Source organism: Stegostoma tigrinum, chromosome 40 (assembly GCF_030684315.1).
Source record: "Stegostoma tigrinum isolate sSteTig4 chromosome 40, sSteTig4.hap1, whole genome shotgun sequence".
NCBI lineage: Eukaryota > Metazoa > Chordata > Chondrichthyes > Orectolobiformes > Stegostomatidae > Stegostoma > Stegostoma tigrinum.
The window spans coordinates 8994928-9011233 of NC_081393.1; the positions used below are offsets into that span (position 1 = coordinate 8994928).

At 45.8% G+C, this 16306-nt stretch overlaps 1 protein-coding gene across 2 annotated transcripts in view; it reads left to right on the forward strand.

The window, feature by feature from the left end:
- The first annotated feature begins 1663 nt into the window (after positions 1-1663).
- Positions 1664-16306, forward strand: part of LOC125448140 (leucine-rich repeat transmembrane neuronal protein 4-like) — a 176116-nt gene continuing 161473 nt past the window's right edge. The window contains exons 1-3 of one of the 2 annotated variants that reach the window (XM_048523200.2): positions 1664-1756; positions 2445-3970; positions 6563-9998. In XM_048523200.2, the coding sequence (XP_048379157.1) occupies positions 1753-1756; positions 2445-3970; positions 6563-6634 (1602 nt within the window). In that variant the 5' untranslated portion in view covers positions 1664-1752 and the 3' untranslated portion in view covers positions 6635-9998. Of the gene's footprint in view, positions 1757-2444; positions 3971-6562; positions 9999-16306 lie in introns of those variants that run through there. The other variant, XM_048523199.2, reaches the window with a different exon arrangement.

Below are 16306 nucleotides of genomic sequence, written 5' to 3' on the forward strand. Positions count from 1 at the left end.
CGAAAGTACATAATAGTCGCAAGAACACACATACATCGGCTTGCATACGGCGGAATTAATTAAGATAGGAACGGTATTGAATGACAGAATGCTACCGTTAAAAAATCATTTTATGGAATACTTAAAATAGAGACAAAACAAAGATTTTAAAAGAAAAGTTTTAACGTGCGAAAAGTGCCGGCCCTGGAAACGAAATGGCGTGAGTTGTTCGTTGGAAGGAGAAGCGGGGTGTTGTTGGGATTGGTGGGTGCTTTATTTTGGGGAAGGGGCGCCGGGAAGATCTGGTTCACAAGCTGCGTCCACCTAAAGCAGTCGCCCCAGATCGTGCGTATCTCCAAGGTAGGTCATCAGGGAGATTGGAACCGGCAAAATGAAAAAGATATTTCATTCTGTGTCCCTCTCTATTTCTGTCTCTGCCTCTGTCTCTCTCTCCCACACACGCACACACACGCACACATACACACACACACACACAATCTTGGCCTCCGGAGCACTTTCTCTGAATATTAATCTTCCCTTCACTTCTAAGACCCGAGACACAAACCCGACATTACCACCCCAGCCCACCACCCCCCCCCCCCCCCCGAATCTGTCTGGACCAAACTCCACACAACACCGCCCCTTCAAACTGCCCCAGGAAACCAAACAAAACAGCAACCCTCCCGCCCCATCCCGAAATGAAACGGAGACCTTTCGACTAACTGTGTTTCAAATCCCACAGGAAACTGAACAAGCCGGAATAGTGGGGAGGGACGCATTTTCCCTCCCTCAAAATTTTAAACAAGGCAAAAAAAACCTCGCATGTCATAATGCAGCAAGCACTAACAATCGTTTGAAATGTGAGATGACTGTCAAAAACTGTTACTTTTCTGACACCTACCAACAGCTTCCCTCCCCCTCCCTGCACATACACACAAACACCAGCCCCTCTCCTGTTCTTGTTTGCAAAAGAGATGTGCTATAACATATAGGGTGGTGCACAGATCACATTTCTTTCTGTGAAATCCAGAAAGGGGGGTGGGTTGGAACGGAATGGGGGGGATGTCTCAGAACAGCGCGTCAGGACCGATTCCAATAACACGTTGGCGCACTGTGTTTGGAAGGGCTATTGGTTAGTGGCGTGTGTGTGAGTGAGCGTGTGTGTGTGTGTTTGGATGTGTGCGCCTTACTGCTGAAGTTATCAAGTGCTGTGTCTAGGAGAGGACGGGGGTGGGCGAGTGGTTGGGGAGGAGGTCAAGATAGGGTTGGCCGGGGCGGGGGGGAGAGGAGAGAGAGGGGTGGGGGGGGGGGGGCGGGTGGTGTGTGCGGTTGAACGAAAAGAGCTGGAATTTTACATGGACCGAGGGACGAGCTCGGCTCAGCCTTCCCCGAGCGCTGCTCCGTCTCGGGTATGGGCGGCCGGCGGCTCAGGGCCAGAGCTCTGAAGAGAGAGGGGGCGCCTGGGCTCACTTCGCCTCGTTTCGCCTCGCCTCGCCTCGCCTCTGCTGTTCAGCCCGGCCATGGGCTCATGGCAGCCCGGATTCTCCTTAGAGTGAAGCGGGCAAGGGTGGCTAACATGCAGTTTACCGTCTGAGGAGCTGTGTGTGTGTGTGCTGTGTGTGTGTGTGTGTGTGTGTTCGTGTGTGTGTGTGGGTGGGTGGGTGGGGGGGGGGTGGGAGACGTGGGCTTGGGTTTGAGTTTGAAGGGGTGGCAGTTGAATCACCGGAGAGAGGCCAGCGGACACGCAGGAGGCAAAATAGGACACGGAAGAGGATGGGTGAGTAAGCTAAGTTCATTTCACCCCCAACACACTGTGCAACCACCTCCCACCCCCTCCTCCCCTGCTCCTCACACCCCCACCCTCCCACACCCACCAGTAATAGGATCTGAATATTTGTCAAGTCGGTACAATGATGTACGCCAACATCTGTCAGAGACTGTCCGGCTAACGCTTGAAAGGACAGGGATGGCGAAGTAACCAGGCATTTCTGTTTTTTTTTTCTGTTTGTTTGCATTGAGGGCGGAACAGGACGACAACAGCGGGTGGGGGGCGGCAGTGGCAGGTGGAGGGGTGGGAAACAGACACTGAACTGATGTTAAAACACCGAAAGAACTGAGGAAGCCTGTAAGTCGGAAACAGAACCAGAAATTTCCGAGGAAGGGTCGGCCACTTGAACCCAAAAACGTTCACTTCTGTTTTCTCTCCACAGATGCTGCCAGACCTGCTAAGCTTTTCCAACAATTTCCGCTTGTGATTGCTGCCTGGAATGCCAATGCAGTGGAACTTTGTCGTTCATTGGCCTCTCTAATTGCTGTTTCTTTTTCTTCTTCTCCCCTTTCCATCCCTGTCTCTTCTTTTACACACTCTCTCTCTCTCTGCACCAACGCCCACCCCCCCCCCCCCCACCACCCCCACATCCGCCCCATCCCACCTCTTCGTTCTCACATCCCTCCCACGCTGTCAGGTTTCCACCTGGGGATAAACTGGGTCGCTGCCTCGCTGTGTGTAGCCGCGATGTGGTTAGGAGCGCTGTCCAGTGCTGAACGCGTGTGCCCGCGGACGTGCAGGTGCGACGGCAAGATCGCGTACTGCGAGTCGCAGGCTCTGCAGCAGATCCCGCGGAACATCTCCGCCGGCTCGCTCGGCCTGTCCCTCCGCTACAACAGCATCCGCTCGCTGCGCGCCCACCAGTTCTCCGGCCTCAACCAGCTCACCTGGCTCTACCTGGACCACAACTACGTGCACGCCGTGGACGCGGACGCCTTCCGCGGGATCCGGCGCCTCAAGGAGCTCATCCTGAGTTCCAACAAGATCACCCGCCTGCCCAACGCCACCTTCCACCCGGTGCCCAACCTCCGCAACCTGGACCTGTCCTACAACAAGATGCACTCGCTGCAGCCCCTCCAGTTCAAAGGGTTACGGAAGCTACAGAGCCTCCACCTGAGGTCCAACTCTCTCAAGGCCATCCCGGTCAGGGTCTTCCAGGACTGCCGCAATCTGGAGTTTCTGGACCTGGGCTACAACCGCCTGAGGAGCCTGGCGCGCAATGTCTTCGCCGGCCTCATGAAGCTCACTGAGCTCCACCTGGAGCATAACCAATTCTCCAAGGTCAACCTGGCTCACTTCCCACGCTTGGCCAGCTTGAGGACCCTCTATCTGCAGTGGAACCGGATCCGAGTTTTTAGCCAGGGCATCTCCTGGACCTGGAGCTCCTTGCAGAAGCTGGACTTGTCTGGCAACGAGATCCAGGCAGTGGCGCCCGGTGTCTTCCAGTGCGTGCCCAACCTGCATAGCCTGCACCTGGATTCCAACAAGCTGACCACTATCAGCCAGGAGACCCTGAGCTCGTGGGCCTCGCTCACCACCATCAGCCTCTCCTCCAACATCTGGGAGTGCAACAGGAACATCTGCCCACTGGTCAACTGGCTCAAGGACTTCCAAGGCTACCGAGTGGAGAGTGCCATGATCTGTGCGGGCCCCAAGCCACTGCAGGGTGAGAATGTCATGGAGGCTGTTGACCGCCATTCCATCTGCTCCGGGGCCTCACCGCTTGTCACAGGTAGGCCCCCCGGTCCCCAGACAACGGTCCAGATGACCGCTCCGGCACCGACCAGCGCCATCGACCTACTCCGACCTTCCGCCACCACCAGCCACCCCACCAACGAATCGCTCCCAGAATCAGAGCATGACTTGGAGCCCATCTCCCTGCACAAGATCATCGCTGGCAGCGTGGCCCTCTTCCTCTCAGTTACCATGATCTTGCTGGTCATCTATGTCTCCTGGAAGAGGTATCCGGCCAGCATGAAACAACTGCAGCAGCGGTCGCTGATGAGAAGGAGACGGAAGAAGAGGGAATGTGAGAGGCAGATTAATTCACCCCTCCAGGAGTATTACGTGGACTATAAGCCAACTAACTCAGAAACCGTGGACGTACTGGTGAATGGAACAGCAGCGTGTACATACAGCAGACCTGTCTCAAGGGAATGTGAGGTACGAAGCATTTGTGCTCCTTTCACCATTTCTGTCCCTGGGGCTGGGGAGAAGGCAATGTTGTTTCTCCACTTTGTACAATGCCTGATCTTTTTTTTTGCTGATTTGTTGCTGTTGAAGGTACAATGGGCCAGGTTGCCAATCTACGCTTGGCTCGTTCAAATGTATGTACTACATGGCAAGGTCCAAATATCGTCTTTGTTCAGTTGGCAGCATAGTGTCAGGGCAAGCAATTCAGTAAACAGTTGGCATTTGTGATTTCTGCACAACAGTCTCAACAATTGTGCTAAATATTTTCTGCAGGTGGGCAATTGAGCAGCAATGATGCATGAACCAATGAAACTACTGTTTGAGATGTTACTTTCTACTCACTTGCTACAAATCCATCTCAGCCATTTTCCTGAGAAGTGGCTGCAGATCTTTTCATCTGACACATAGGTCACTGAAAACGCTGCTCCTGAAGAGCAACATGGAAAATTGTAATGGCCCACAGTTCATGTCTTTCCCAAAGCCTTCCATGAAAAAGCTTCAGTTTTGACTGAGTTTACACACAGGCTAAATCAGCAGAGAATCCTACCATTCACTCCCTGTGTGGTTTCAACCCCTCTCCACTTGACCTATTCCTGGGAATATGTTCATGGTTTTCTTCAGTCACATGTCCATCAATTAGTGGCCTACCTAGATCATTAATCACATATGATATACTACAGCAGTGGGCCACTCTAGTGACATTGAAACAACAATTGGCAAAAGGAAACAATCTTATCCTTTTCATGCAGATCATTAAGTTGCCAATTCTGCATCTAAAGGATTTTGCTTTAAAATAAGCAAGCAATGTGAGCAAATGTATTTGTTCAGTTTCAGCGGGGTGAACTAAATTCATCAGTTCCATTCTGTTGTTTCATATATTTCTTATCTAGTGACAACTAGATCAGTCTTTCACAGATGCATTGCCGTGACAACTGCTCCAAGCTTAGCACTCAGGTAATTCAGTGACAAGTTGCATCAATTTGTGAGGAAAGTCATTGATTGGACATTGCATCTGTGTTCTTGTGTTACTCCCATATCAACTCATAAGTTAGGGGTAAAATGAGCAGAACATTGCTGCCCCAGGGGCTTTGTTGCGCTACTTGGTTTTAACACAGATCAAAATGTCATGAGTTTAGTTCCATGGCTGATGAGAGCATGGTTGGTCTCAGTGAGAAGCAATGGCTGTGGTCAGGCTGCCTGAGCTCAGAAAGGGACAAGTCAGAGAGTTATACAGCATGGAAACAGACCTTTCAATCCAAGCGATTAACATCCACAGCACCCCTGCCCCCACCTATCCATACACCGCCACCCTCCCCTCACCACACCCCCACCCCAATTCTGATGACTGTCCAATGACCCTTCACACAGAACCACCATTGAGGATGTCGAGTCCAGTGTAATCAAGTTTATGATGCAGTCTCCTCCACGGTTTAACAGCAATCAACTTGACTTGCATCCAGCATTCTCTCAAAAGAAAGATTTAGTGATCAGTTCACCTTCTCTTGGTGTTATCAGTGATCTGGCAGTAATGTGGGAGCATCCCCAGCACCGGGGCTGCAACAGTCCAGCAGCAACTCCTCATGGTCACTGGTTGGGAGTAGTAGGTGTGGCTCTGTCAGCATCATCCACATCACAAATAAAAGGAAGTGATAAATCATCAGCTGAGGAAGGAATACTGACAAGTCAGCAGCTCAACCTCCTGTCTTTTGCGTGGCACCCCCAGCACCTTTTAACTATGTCTGAAATAAACACACTAGGGAAGGTTCAAATGAAACATAAATGGCAGCTGAGACTGATCAGGTCAAGTGATTTGTGTCTGTCTTGTACAAACTGGGCCCAACGACATAAGGGACTGAATAGCCACCCTCGAAACTGTCACAGTTCTGCGACTCAATCCACCCTCTTGAGGGAAATCACAGATAGGCAACAAATGTTTGCCTTAGAAATCCCCACAGCTTCCAACCATTGACTCCATCTACACTACTTGACACCTCAGAAAGGTAGCCAACATCATCAGCCACAACCCCCACCCCCACCAACCCAGTTACATTCTCTTCCAACCTCATCCATCAGGCAGAAGATACAGAAAGTTAAACACATGTGACAACAGTTCAAGAACAGCTTCTTCCCTGCTGTTATGAGACTTTTGAACAGACCTCTCAAATTTCAAATCTAATGTCAATCTTGCTTTTTATGCAGCTTCTTTGTAGCTTTGCTTTCGTGCTCTGTTCAATCACCCTATGATGTTTGTATGTCATGGTCTGCCTGTACTGCATGCAAAACCACATTTTTCCCTGTACAATAATAAATAAAATCAAACAACATTCCCAGAAAAGAATAAATCCAAGAAATGTAATCCTTGGATTAACCTTATCTGAAAATCAGCACCTCCAGCAACTTCTAAGTCTTACAGTCAAATATCAGGGAAGTTAATAGCACAACCTTCTCACCCGAAGAAGAGGATATAATTAGGCAAATTATTTCATTTTTTAAAGTCTTTCATAGTATGTAATTGTTGCGAGCAAGGGCAGGCGTTAATACTTGTCCCTAATTAACCTACAGAATGTGGCATCACTGAACTGCTCACTCGAATATTTGCAGCCCATGTGGTGGAGATATACTTTCCAGGAGTGACTTCCAGGTGGCAGTGCAGGAACAACAACACAGTTCCAAGTGAAAATGGGACGTGTGGCTTGGAGGAGAACTTGCAGGTGGCGGTGTTCCCACACACCTGATGCCCCTTGTGGTCCATCCAGTTTCATTCTTTTTCTTGACATTTCAAAAGCAGTACCATACAGTGAGTTGTTGGCAGTATAACTTCACTGGCCATAAAAGAGCTAACTACAATGTTGTGGTTGTGGAGACACGTATAAGCCAGACCAAGCAAGGATGGCAGAATTCTTCCCCGAGAGGACACAAGACTGTAAGACCATGAGAAACAGGAACAGGTGTTGTCTGCTTAGCCCTTCATGCCTGCTCCACTATTCAATAGAATCGTAGCTGTTTTAACATTCTTCTTAGCTACTGTATTGTCCTCTCCCCATGACCTGTGGTTCCCCTACCAATTAAGGATCTATCGATCTACCTCAGCCTGAAATAAAATCTCCATAAAATTTTTTGATTCATGTATGTGGGTGTCGCTAGCTCGGGCATTGCCTCATCCCCTCATTGCCCTTGAAAAGGTGGTGATGAGTTGTCTTCTTGAATTGCCATGGTCCATGTGGTTCAGTCCACTCATTGTGGCGTTAGTGAGTGAGTTCCTAGATTTTGACTGAGCGAGGTAGTTCAAAATCAGGATGGTGTACAATTTGGAGAGGAGCTTGCAGACAGTGGTGTTGCCATGTATCTGCTGCCCTTGTTCTTCTAAATGGTTGACGTCATAGGATTGGAAAATGCCATCAAAAGAATGGTGATGAGTTGTTGCAATGCATCCTTTAGATGGTGTACACTACTGCCACTATATATTGGCAGTGCAGGGAGCATATGTTCAAGGTGGTGGTTGGGTGCCAATCAAGCAGGTTGCTCTATCAAACTTCTTGAGTATCATTGGAGCAGCACTCATTCAGGAAAATAGAGTGAGTATTTCCATCATACTCTTTCCTTGTGCCTGGCAGATGTCTGGCAGCTTTAGGGAGGCAGGAGGTGTGTCACATACTGCATAATTATGAACTCCAGAACTTTTCTTGCAGCCACAGTATTGATGTAAATGGTCTAGTTTAATTTGTAGCCAATGGTAACCCTTAGGGGCTCAGAAGCTTTCAAGTCAAGAGCAATTCAGTTACCTGGGAACGGTGTTGATGTTGGCAGTATCAGAGGGGTCAAAGGCATTTCTTTCTTTTAGTCAAAGGATGTTGGATGGGCTCAGATTTGTTGCTATTCACTCATGGCATCCTGCTCGAGTTGTGATTGGTTGTGGATCCTGAGTAAGTTGCTCGACCGTTTCAGAGGGCATGAAGTCAGCCTTCAGATACAAATTAATTGCCTATTAACCAGGCCAGGTCATGAAATCTACTCTTTTCCCAAAGGCTATTTCCATATATTTTGTAAGGGATGGGATTGAAGGCTGAGGTTAAGGAGGTTGTTCAACCCATCATAAATAATGGACTTGTGTGTCCCATTTATGAGTGTTTGAGGGCTCTTCCTAAAATGGCAATGAAATGAAGTTAAAAATAACCAAATATAATCTCAAATTTGTTCAGTCGTAAGGCTGGTAGATATTCTGTGCTTTGTGCTTACTACAGTGAATCAACCGGACAAATATTTATTTTGCTAATACATCCACTCCTTCATAAAGAAAACGTGGGTGATCATTTAAACAATGTCTGGCTATTTTGGCTTCATCAATGTGAGCTTGGCAAAAACTTTGAATTTAAGAACATCAAATATAATTCAGGCATTATCGCTGAAAATGGGTGAAGAACTTTACAGAAAGATGGTTATTTCCCACTCTGAAAGGGAAAATACCTATAATTTACAAGCATTCGCCAATCAAATATTATTCCCACTTTGAGCTCGACAGGTTAAATAGCTTTAGAAGGACAACTATCACAACGTCATTGCTGTAGGTCAAATTCACAATCACACACCAGCTAATTCCTCACCAATGCCATCGGACAACATCCTGTTCACGAAAATTTACAGAGAACTTCTGACATTTGCCATCAGGAAACATGGTCAACCTGTCATTTTCCACTCAGCTGCTCAAACCTTCCAGAAGGAGGCACAATTTTGATCACTAATTCCATGGCAACTCTTGAATAGGAAAACTGGGCTATTGTGCACAGTGTTCAGTGAATGCAGCTGCCACTCAGTGTACATGGAGTGGTGCACAACAGAAGTTCCCACAAACTATCTTAAGGTACTTGCTAGATAACAAGGTGTAGAGCTGGATGAACACAGCAGGCCGAGCAGCACCTTAGGAGCACAAAAGCTGACGTTTCAGGCCTAGACCCTTCATCAGAAGTGGGGGAGGGAGAAAGGGTTCTGAAATAAATAGGAAGAGAGGGGGACAAGAGAATTGCAGTGGGAGAGAGATCCCCTGAGGTTTGTCCGGAGGGAGGAGGGTAACTTCTTCAGGTTAGGCATCCCTAGAAGAGGCTTCGCAGTGAGGTTAAAATTGTACCAGTGATAACGGGAACTGCAGATGCTGAAGAATCCGAGATAACAAAGTGTGGAGCTGGATGAAAACAGCAGGCCAAGCAGCATCTTAGGAGCACAAAAGCTGATGTTTCAGGCCTAGATACTTCATCAGAAATCGGGGAGGGGGAGAGGGTTCTGCAATAAATAGGGAGAGAGGGGGACAAGAAAGTTGCAGTGGGAGAGAGATCCCCTGAGGTTTGTCCGGAGGGAGGAGGGTAACTTCTTCAGGTTAGGCATCCCTGGAAGAGGCTTTTAGCCAGGCAGGAATGCAGGTGCTAAAATTGGCTTTTCAATTGCCAGGGTCAAATAAGCCATGGTGCCTCCTTGAGTATTTACAGTCCTTTGCTTAAAAGCTGATAATTCCAGATCCTAGCTGAAATACAAACACAGCTACGATCTTACTATGGCTGAGCAACTGATCAGCATCATTTATTTCAGTTCACTCATGAAGAATGAACATCTGGGTGAAATGATCAGGAATCAGTGAATTATACGTCAGCCAGACTCAAAAAAACGGACTGTGATAAGGAGAGGAAAGGCCGTAGATAATTCTGCCAAGAAAAAAATCAAAGTTGAAATGTCAGCAATGAGGCATTCCAACAAGTCGTGTTTATTCAGTGCTTTGAATTATTCCAATTTTTGGTGATGCTTAACCCAGTTGCAACTGTGTCTCCATTAATATGCTGTTTAAATATTGAACTCCTTGGTTAATTTATATTGTTTCCTACTATATTATGCTGTTTCAGGATAAGCTGCACCAGAATCATTCTGGAGTAATTTTACATTTTAAACCTTTATTTGTACATATTATTTCTTGTGTTTATACAAAAGGCTCTTGTGACTGGACACAATCCATACTCCTGCATAAAACGGTCTTTAACAAGTTCGTGTTTTTTTTAACCAAACTGAATATCTTTGTTGCTGCAAATGGGTTTTCTCATGTTAGTATGCTAAGGTTCCTCTCTACCAAGCCGCACACGAGATTGCTTATTCAATCAGGAAGAAGTGACATGCAAATAGAAATAGAAGTACCCTTGAAAAGGCCTACAGGGGTCTCACTATGAGCAGAGGAGTACTTATGAAAGGGGCAGAAATAAATAGTTCGATGCTCAATTAACTGAAGGATGGTGGGCCGCACATCACAATTGTGTTGTCACCTTTGGACAACTCAGCAAGGATAATCTTGTGACAACAGAGTGAGTGATTGTGCTCCTGAGATGCTGCTGGGCCTGCTGTGTTCGTCCAGCCTCACATTTCATTATCTTGGATTCTCCAGCATCTGCAGTTCCCATTATCACTGAGAGATTTTCCTATTGGGCTTAAGAAAACACATATTTACCATACTCCTGGGTTGTTGTGTTAGGTGGCTACAAACCAAAAAATGATACTTTGATCTGTCCAACGAAACAATGCCGACACCAGTTCCCCCCTCCTCATCTGCCCCTGCAAACGCACTTCAGTACCCCCAGCCCTGACCCAATCAAAACCTGTTTCCTTCACAGAATAGCTCAGTTTCTGTGGTACAGAATGAGGCCCTTCAGCCCATCATGTCTGGTTGTCCAAAAAAAGCCTTTTGACTCACTGCCAATATCCTTACCAGCTTATCAAAGCCTTTTGGGATGGAAATCCTAATTTGAGACTGATCAATTTTTGAGGGACGGCTTTTGTGGCTGGACATAACTTTAATGGAATCTCCCCAGGATGGGAAAGGGGAAGGAACTGTGAATAAAGACCATTCTGAAATTGACTGTAGCAAGTTTGAAAATGAGGTTCAATTTTTCCTCACGTTTCTTCCATTGTCTCCCTGTTGCAAGCTTTCATGAATTGGTTCAAAAAAATTGATTGGCATTTTGGGACTTGATTGACAAGTTTCATTATTCTGCTTAAAGGTTTGTTTTTCCAGGCTGGAAAAAGCAGCAACACAAACAAAAATTGCTGGAAAATTTCAGCAGGTCTAGCAGTATCTGTTTTTTTTCCAGCAATTTCTATATTTATTACTGATTTCCAGCATCCGCAGTTCTCTTTTTTGTGAAAAAGCACAGCTATTTCCCACCTCAGGGCTCAGAATAGGGTGTTTACTACTGAGGTAAGAAACAATTTTGTTCCCTAAACCTTCACAAGATGTTGATGTCATTGGCAGAGCCAGCATTTGGTACACATCCCGAACTGCCCTTCAATGTGAGGAGAAACCACTGTTAAGAGTTAATTACATTGCCGTGTTTTTGGAATCACATGTAGGCCAGACGAGGTAAGGATGGCAGATTTGACTCCCTAAACTGACATAGATGGGACTTAGTCACTGGTGATGGTGGTTTCATGGTCACCATAGAATTTCTTAGAATCCCTACAGCACAGAACCAGGCCATTTAGCCCATTAAGTCCATACTGACCATCCAAAGACCATCTCACCCAGACCTCGAACAATTCCTGTGATTGGGCATTTTTGTTGTTGGCCGTATCCAAACACGTTAGTCCACCATTTGGCAGCTCCACAGGAGATAGTTCACTGCAATACCGAGCATGGAAATCTCATGTCAGCAGCGTAAATGCTACTACTGGTGAAACAATAGAGGGTCAAGAAGATTGTCAGGAGGTAAAACTCATCTTCTTTGGGTCTGAATAAAAGGAGACACAAAGTCAAGGCTTTTCCTTGTGTACTCATCAGGACTGAATTGCAAGATAAGCAGCCAAGCGAGGCAGCAAGTTTTCTTGTGTTTCAATCTTCATGAGTGCAAGGAGAAAGGTGCGTGTTTGCGTCTTCACATCTCTTTTATCGTCTCACTTTATCCCAGCTGTCACCAGACAATGTGGCGATGGGGTCAATCTGTGTGGTCAGCTTGCCACCCTCAGGGGTGGGGGTTTCTCAATTGAAGACCGCCATCCCTGACTGAGGGACTCAATATCACATCTCAGGATGTCTGTTGGGAGCCACCTTTGTTTCTATAACCCCAACTCAAGAAACGCCTGCCCATGAATCAGGTTGGTCAATTAATCTTAGGTTTTCCGGGCACCTGTGGTTCTGATGGCACTCTTCAAGCAGCAACAAACTGCCCCCTTGACAGCATTGCTGAATGTAAGAGCCACTGACCTCTACTGGGTTTGCAGTTTGAGCTGGAAGGGGTAACTGACCCTGTGTTATTAATTCCAGGGAAAGACCTACCATTCTCCTCATCAGTGCCTGACTGATCTGTGGTTCAGTGGGCCTTCCATGGAAGATGCTGAGTGACGGGTTAATTACATGTTGACTCTTAGATTAGCTGTTAAGTATGTACATCGGTGTTATGTCAGAGCGATAACATGGTGTCTGCAGGGTCCCATTCAATGTCCTTTCTTGCTACGCCTTGTAGATAGATATGTTTGATAAACTTTTATTCATGCTTATGTTGACTTAACCTTATCTGAATGAGTGGCAGGCTCAGGTCTCTCACCAGATCTCCTAGCAAGGTCCCAGGCATGTCCACAAGATTACACCCAGTGATCTTCCTGATCGCCTTGAAGAGATGCACCTCTGAAAAAGTGGTGCGAGTGTCCCTGGGCATTCACCAAGTTAGGTGCTGCTGATGTGGGAGGCAGCAGCTGCATAACGGTAACATCACTAGACGAGTAATCCAAGGCTAGGCAACTGTTTGGGGGACATGGGACCAATCAGACTGTGGCAGATGGTGAAATCTCAGTTTTCAAGAAAGCGTTTGATATAGCTCTTATGGCCCAAGGAATCAAACAGACTGCGACAAAAGCAGGAACGGGACACTGAATTGGAAGATCATCTAGTATGACATTGAACAGCAGAAAAGGCTCAAAGGGTCAAATGGATTTCTGCAGATCCTATTTCCAATGCTTCTGTGATCAGTTAGCCTCCTCACTCTCATGAGCTGAATCACTTGGGCTGGTCAAAGTGAGTGGTACCCATGAAATTGGACCCTGACTGGCAATGATTGGGGGAAACCAAATGCAGCCTTGGCTCCCACTAACTCTTCAACAAACACTGTGGTCTTGTATGCATGTTGATAACAGATAAAGAAAGGCAGGCTTTTATAGTGAGCATTTCAAATCTCATGATGTTCAAACAAAACATTTTAGATGAAACGAAATTATTTAAAAGAGTAGCTATCAATCCGTTGAGACCCACACATGGGAAAGATGAAGCACAAAATGTAACAGTACTGTTTCCGCAGTGAGCCAATTGCTGCTTGACAGAAGAAGGATAAAGGCAGAGAAAATCTGAGATCGCTGAATAATGCACAAAGTAGAGCTGAAATCAGAGTTTTGGCTCAGCAAGTACTTTTCATCCGCAAAAGTAAATGATTGAACAGGTCTCATTTGGTATTCTTGTGAGATAGGCTGTTTTCACTTCCCATTACTATTTTCCCATAAATGTAATCAACTAAATCTATTTTAGTCAAACAATCCATCCCCCCTCAGTTAATGGAAGCAAAGAGACATGGTACATTCCGACTTAATTTTTTATGTCACTTACCCAATGGGATTTTATTTCCATTTCTATATATTAAATGGGTGCTTCGAACATATAGAGATGATTGTTCAATGTCTTTTCTCATTGTCTCTTCTCATTTCTGATATATTATTTATGCTTCCCACAATCATATACCCAAGGACTGTTATTCTTTCTAATATACACAGGAACTGTTGTTCTGTACAATGTACACCGAGGCTTGTATTCTGCACAATATACACAGTGGTTCTTATTCTATACAATATACACTAGGGCTGTTATTCTATACAATACACACAGGGATTGCTGTTCTTCATAGTATAGGCAGAGACTTGTTCTTTATAGCATGCAAAGGGGTGTTTTTCTTTCTCGAACTCCAGGGACAGTTATTCTCTTTAACATACAAAGTAGACTTATTCTCCAATAAATACAGAGACTGGTGTTTGTTCATAATCTGCACAGGAATGTGTTGTGAAATGAAACTGTTTATCTCTGATATTGAATCATTCTGTGTAGCAGCAATTCCATGTGATCAGATCAGGAGCTGGCCCTGCATTTCTCTCTGCAGTAAACACCTAGCCCACTATCAACAAAAAATGACAAAATGAGAGAGAGAAAAAAACAAGCAGATTATGATCTCCAATCATCTTCAAGCTTCGGAATAGTAAATATCCATCAGCAATCACTTTTCAAACAGGAAAGGAACTTGTTGTTGATGGCATTGACAACAGATCGGCTAGCCCCATTTGCTCTTGGCACTGATGAACTGACTGCAGCTTCCTCACTCGGTTTTTAAATCAGGGCAGCAGGTGCAATTTGAATGTTGCAGCAGTAGATGTTTCTCATCCAGCCTTCGCTCCTACCTGGAGACAGCAGGTTGGACTGTCAAACAGTCAGGACAGTGATGAATGCAACAGTTCTGTCACTTGCAGTTACAGCATCTTTTAAAAAATACTGTCTGAGTACTGCATAGCGACCCTGTGACTTTTCCCCCACTGCTATTGGTAGTTACATACCAATAAAGCCAGACCCACAAGATCATTTGCCCACATGGCATCTCATTTTTGTTTTTAATATTCTCGTTTGAGATGTGGGCATCATTGGCTGGGCCAGCATTTATCACCCGTCCCTAGCTGCCATTGATTCACTGTCATACAGCATGGAAACAGACCCCTTGGTCTGACCAGTCCATCCCAAACATAATCCCAAACTAAGCTAGTCTCACCAGCCTGCGCTTGGCCCATATCCCATTCCTCCCCCCCCACCTCCAAATATTTCCTATTCATGTGCTCATCCAAATATCTTTTGAACACTGTAACTGTACCTGCATCCACCACGTCCTCTGGAAGTTCATTCCACACATGAACCACAACTGTCCCCATGTCTTTTTTAAACCCTTTTCCTCTCACATTGAAAATATGCCACTTATCCTGAAATCACCCACCCTCGGGAAAAGACATCTGCTATTCACTTTATCTGTACCCATCATGATTTTAGAAACCCCCATAAGGTAACCCCTCAGCCACCTAGGCGCCAGTGAAATAAAAGGTCCCAGCCTATTCACCCTCTCCTTTTAATTTAAACCCTCCATAACTGGCAACATCCTGGTAAGTCTCTTCTAAACCCTCTTTAATCTTAATAATATCCTTATTCATAAGTAATCAGAACTGGACACAGTACTCCAAACAGGCCTCACCAACGTCCTGTACAACCTCAACATTATGTCCCAATTCCTATATTCAAAGGTCTGAGCAATGAAGGCAAGCGTGCTGAATGCCTTCTTAGCCACCCTGTCCGCATACATCACAAACTTCAAACACTGAAGAAGGTCGTGGTGAGCTGCAGATGTGTTGTCCTGTGACAGATTTCTTCTGTCGTATGCCACATACAGGAACAGCACTCAGCATCCTCGATTCAATTCAATTTTGGCCGATCTATACCTCAAAGTCAATTCATTGCTGCATGAACCTATTTCGAAGAAGACCCAAAACATTGGCTCTGTTTCTCTATCCACAAATGCTGCCAAACCTGCTGGGTTTCTCCAGCACTGACTGTTTTTTATCCCAGATTCCCAGAGCGGGGGGAGTCCAAACTAGAGGTTTTTGAGGTGAGAGGGAAAAGATTTGAAAGGGACTTGAGCGGCAACATTTAGAGGAGGTGGGTGCAACATTTAAAAGGCATCAGGCCAGATGGATAGGAAGAGTTTAGAGGAGTATGGGACAAATGCTGGCAAATGTGACTGAATTAATGTCGGATATCTGGTTAGCATGGAAAAGTTGGAATGAAAAGTTTGTTTCTGTGCAAGAAACTCTATGACTCCATGACTTCTGGTATATACAGTGTTTTGCTTTCCATGAGCCAACCATGAATCTTTATTTCCTACACTCTAACTTTCCAACAGTTCCTCCATCTTTTGACATCTTCCCACAGCATTTTCTTTGACCAAATGCTTCCTGCATTGCGCATCAAATGACCTTTAGCTCTAATTGTACCTTTCCTGGGAAACAGCCTCTGTATTTAACTTTCAAATGCACCGAATGTTGTAAACGTCCCGAACAATCACCCCTCAATCATATGTACTCAACATACATTCCACCACTTCGTACCTTTACCTATAAAAACCGAAAGAATTGCGATGCTGTAAATCAGAAACAAAAACTGGACCTGAAACATTATAACACAGATTTCTCTTCACAGATGCTGCCAGACCAGCT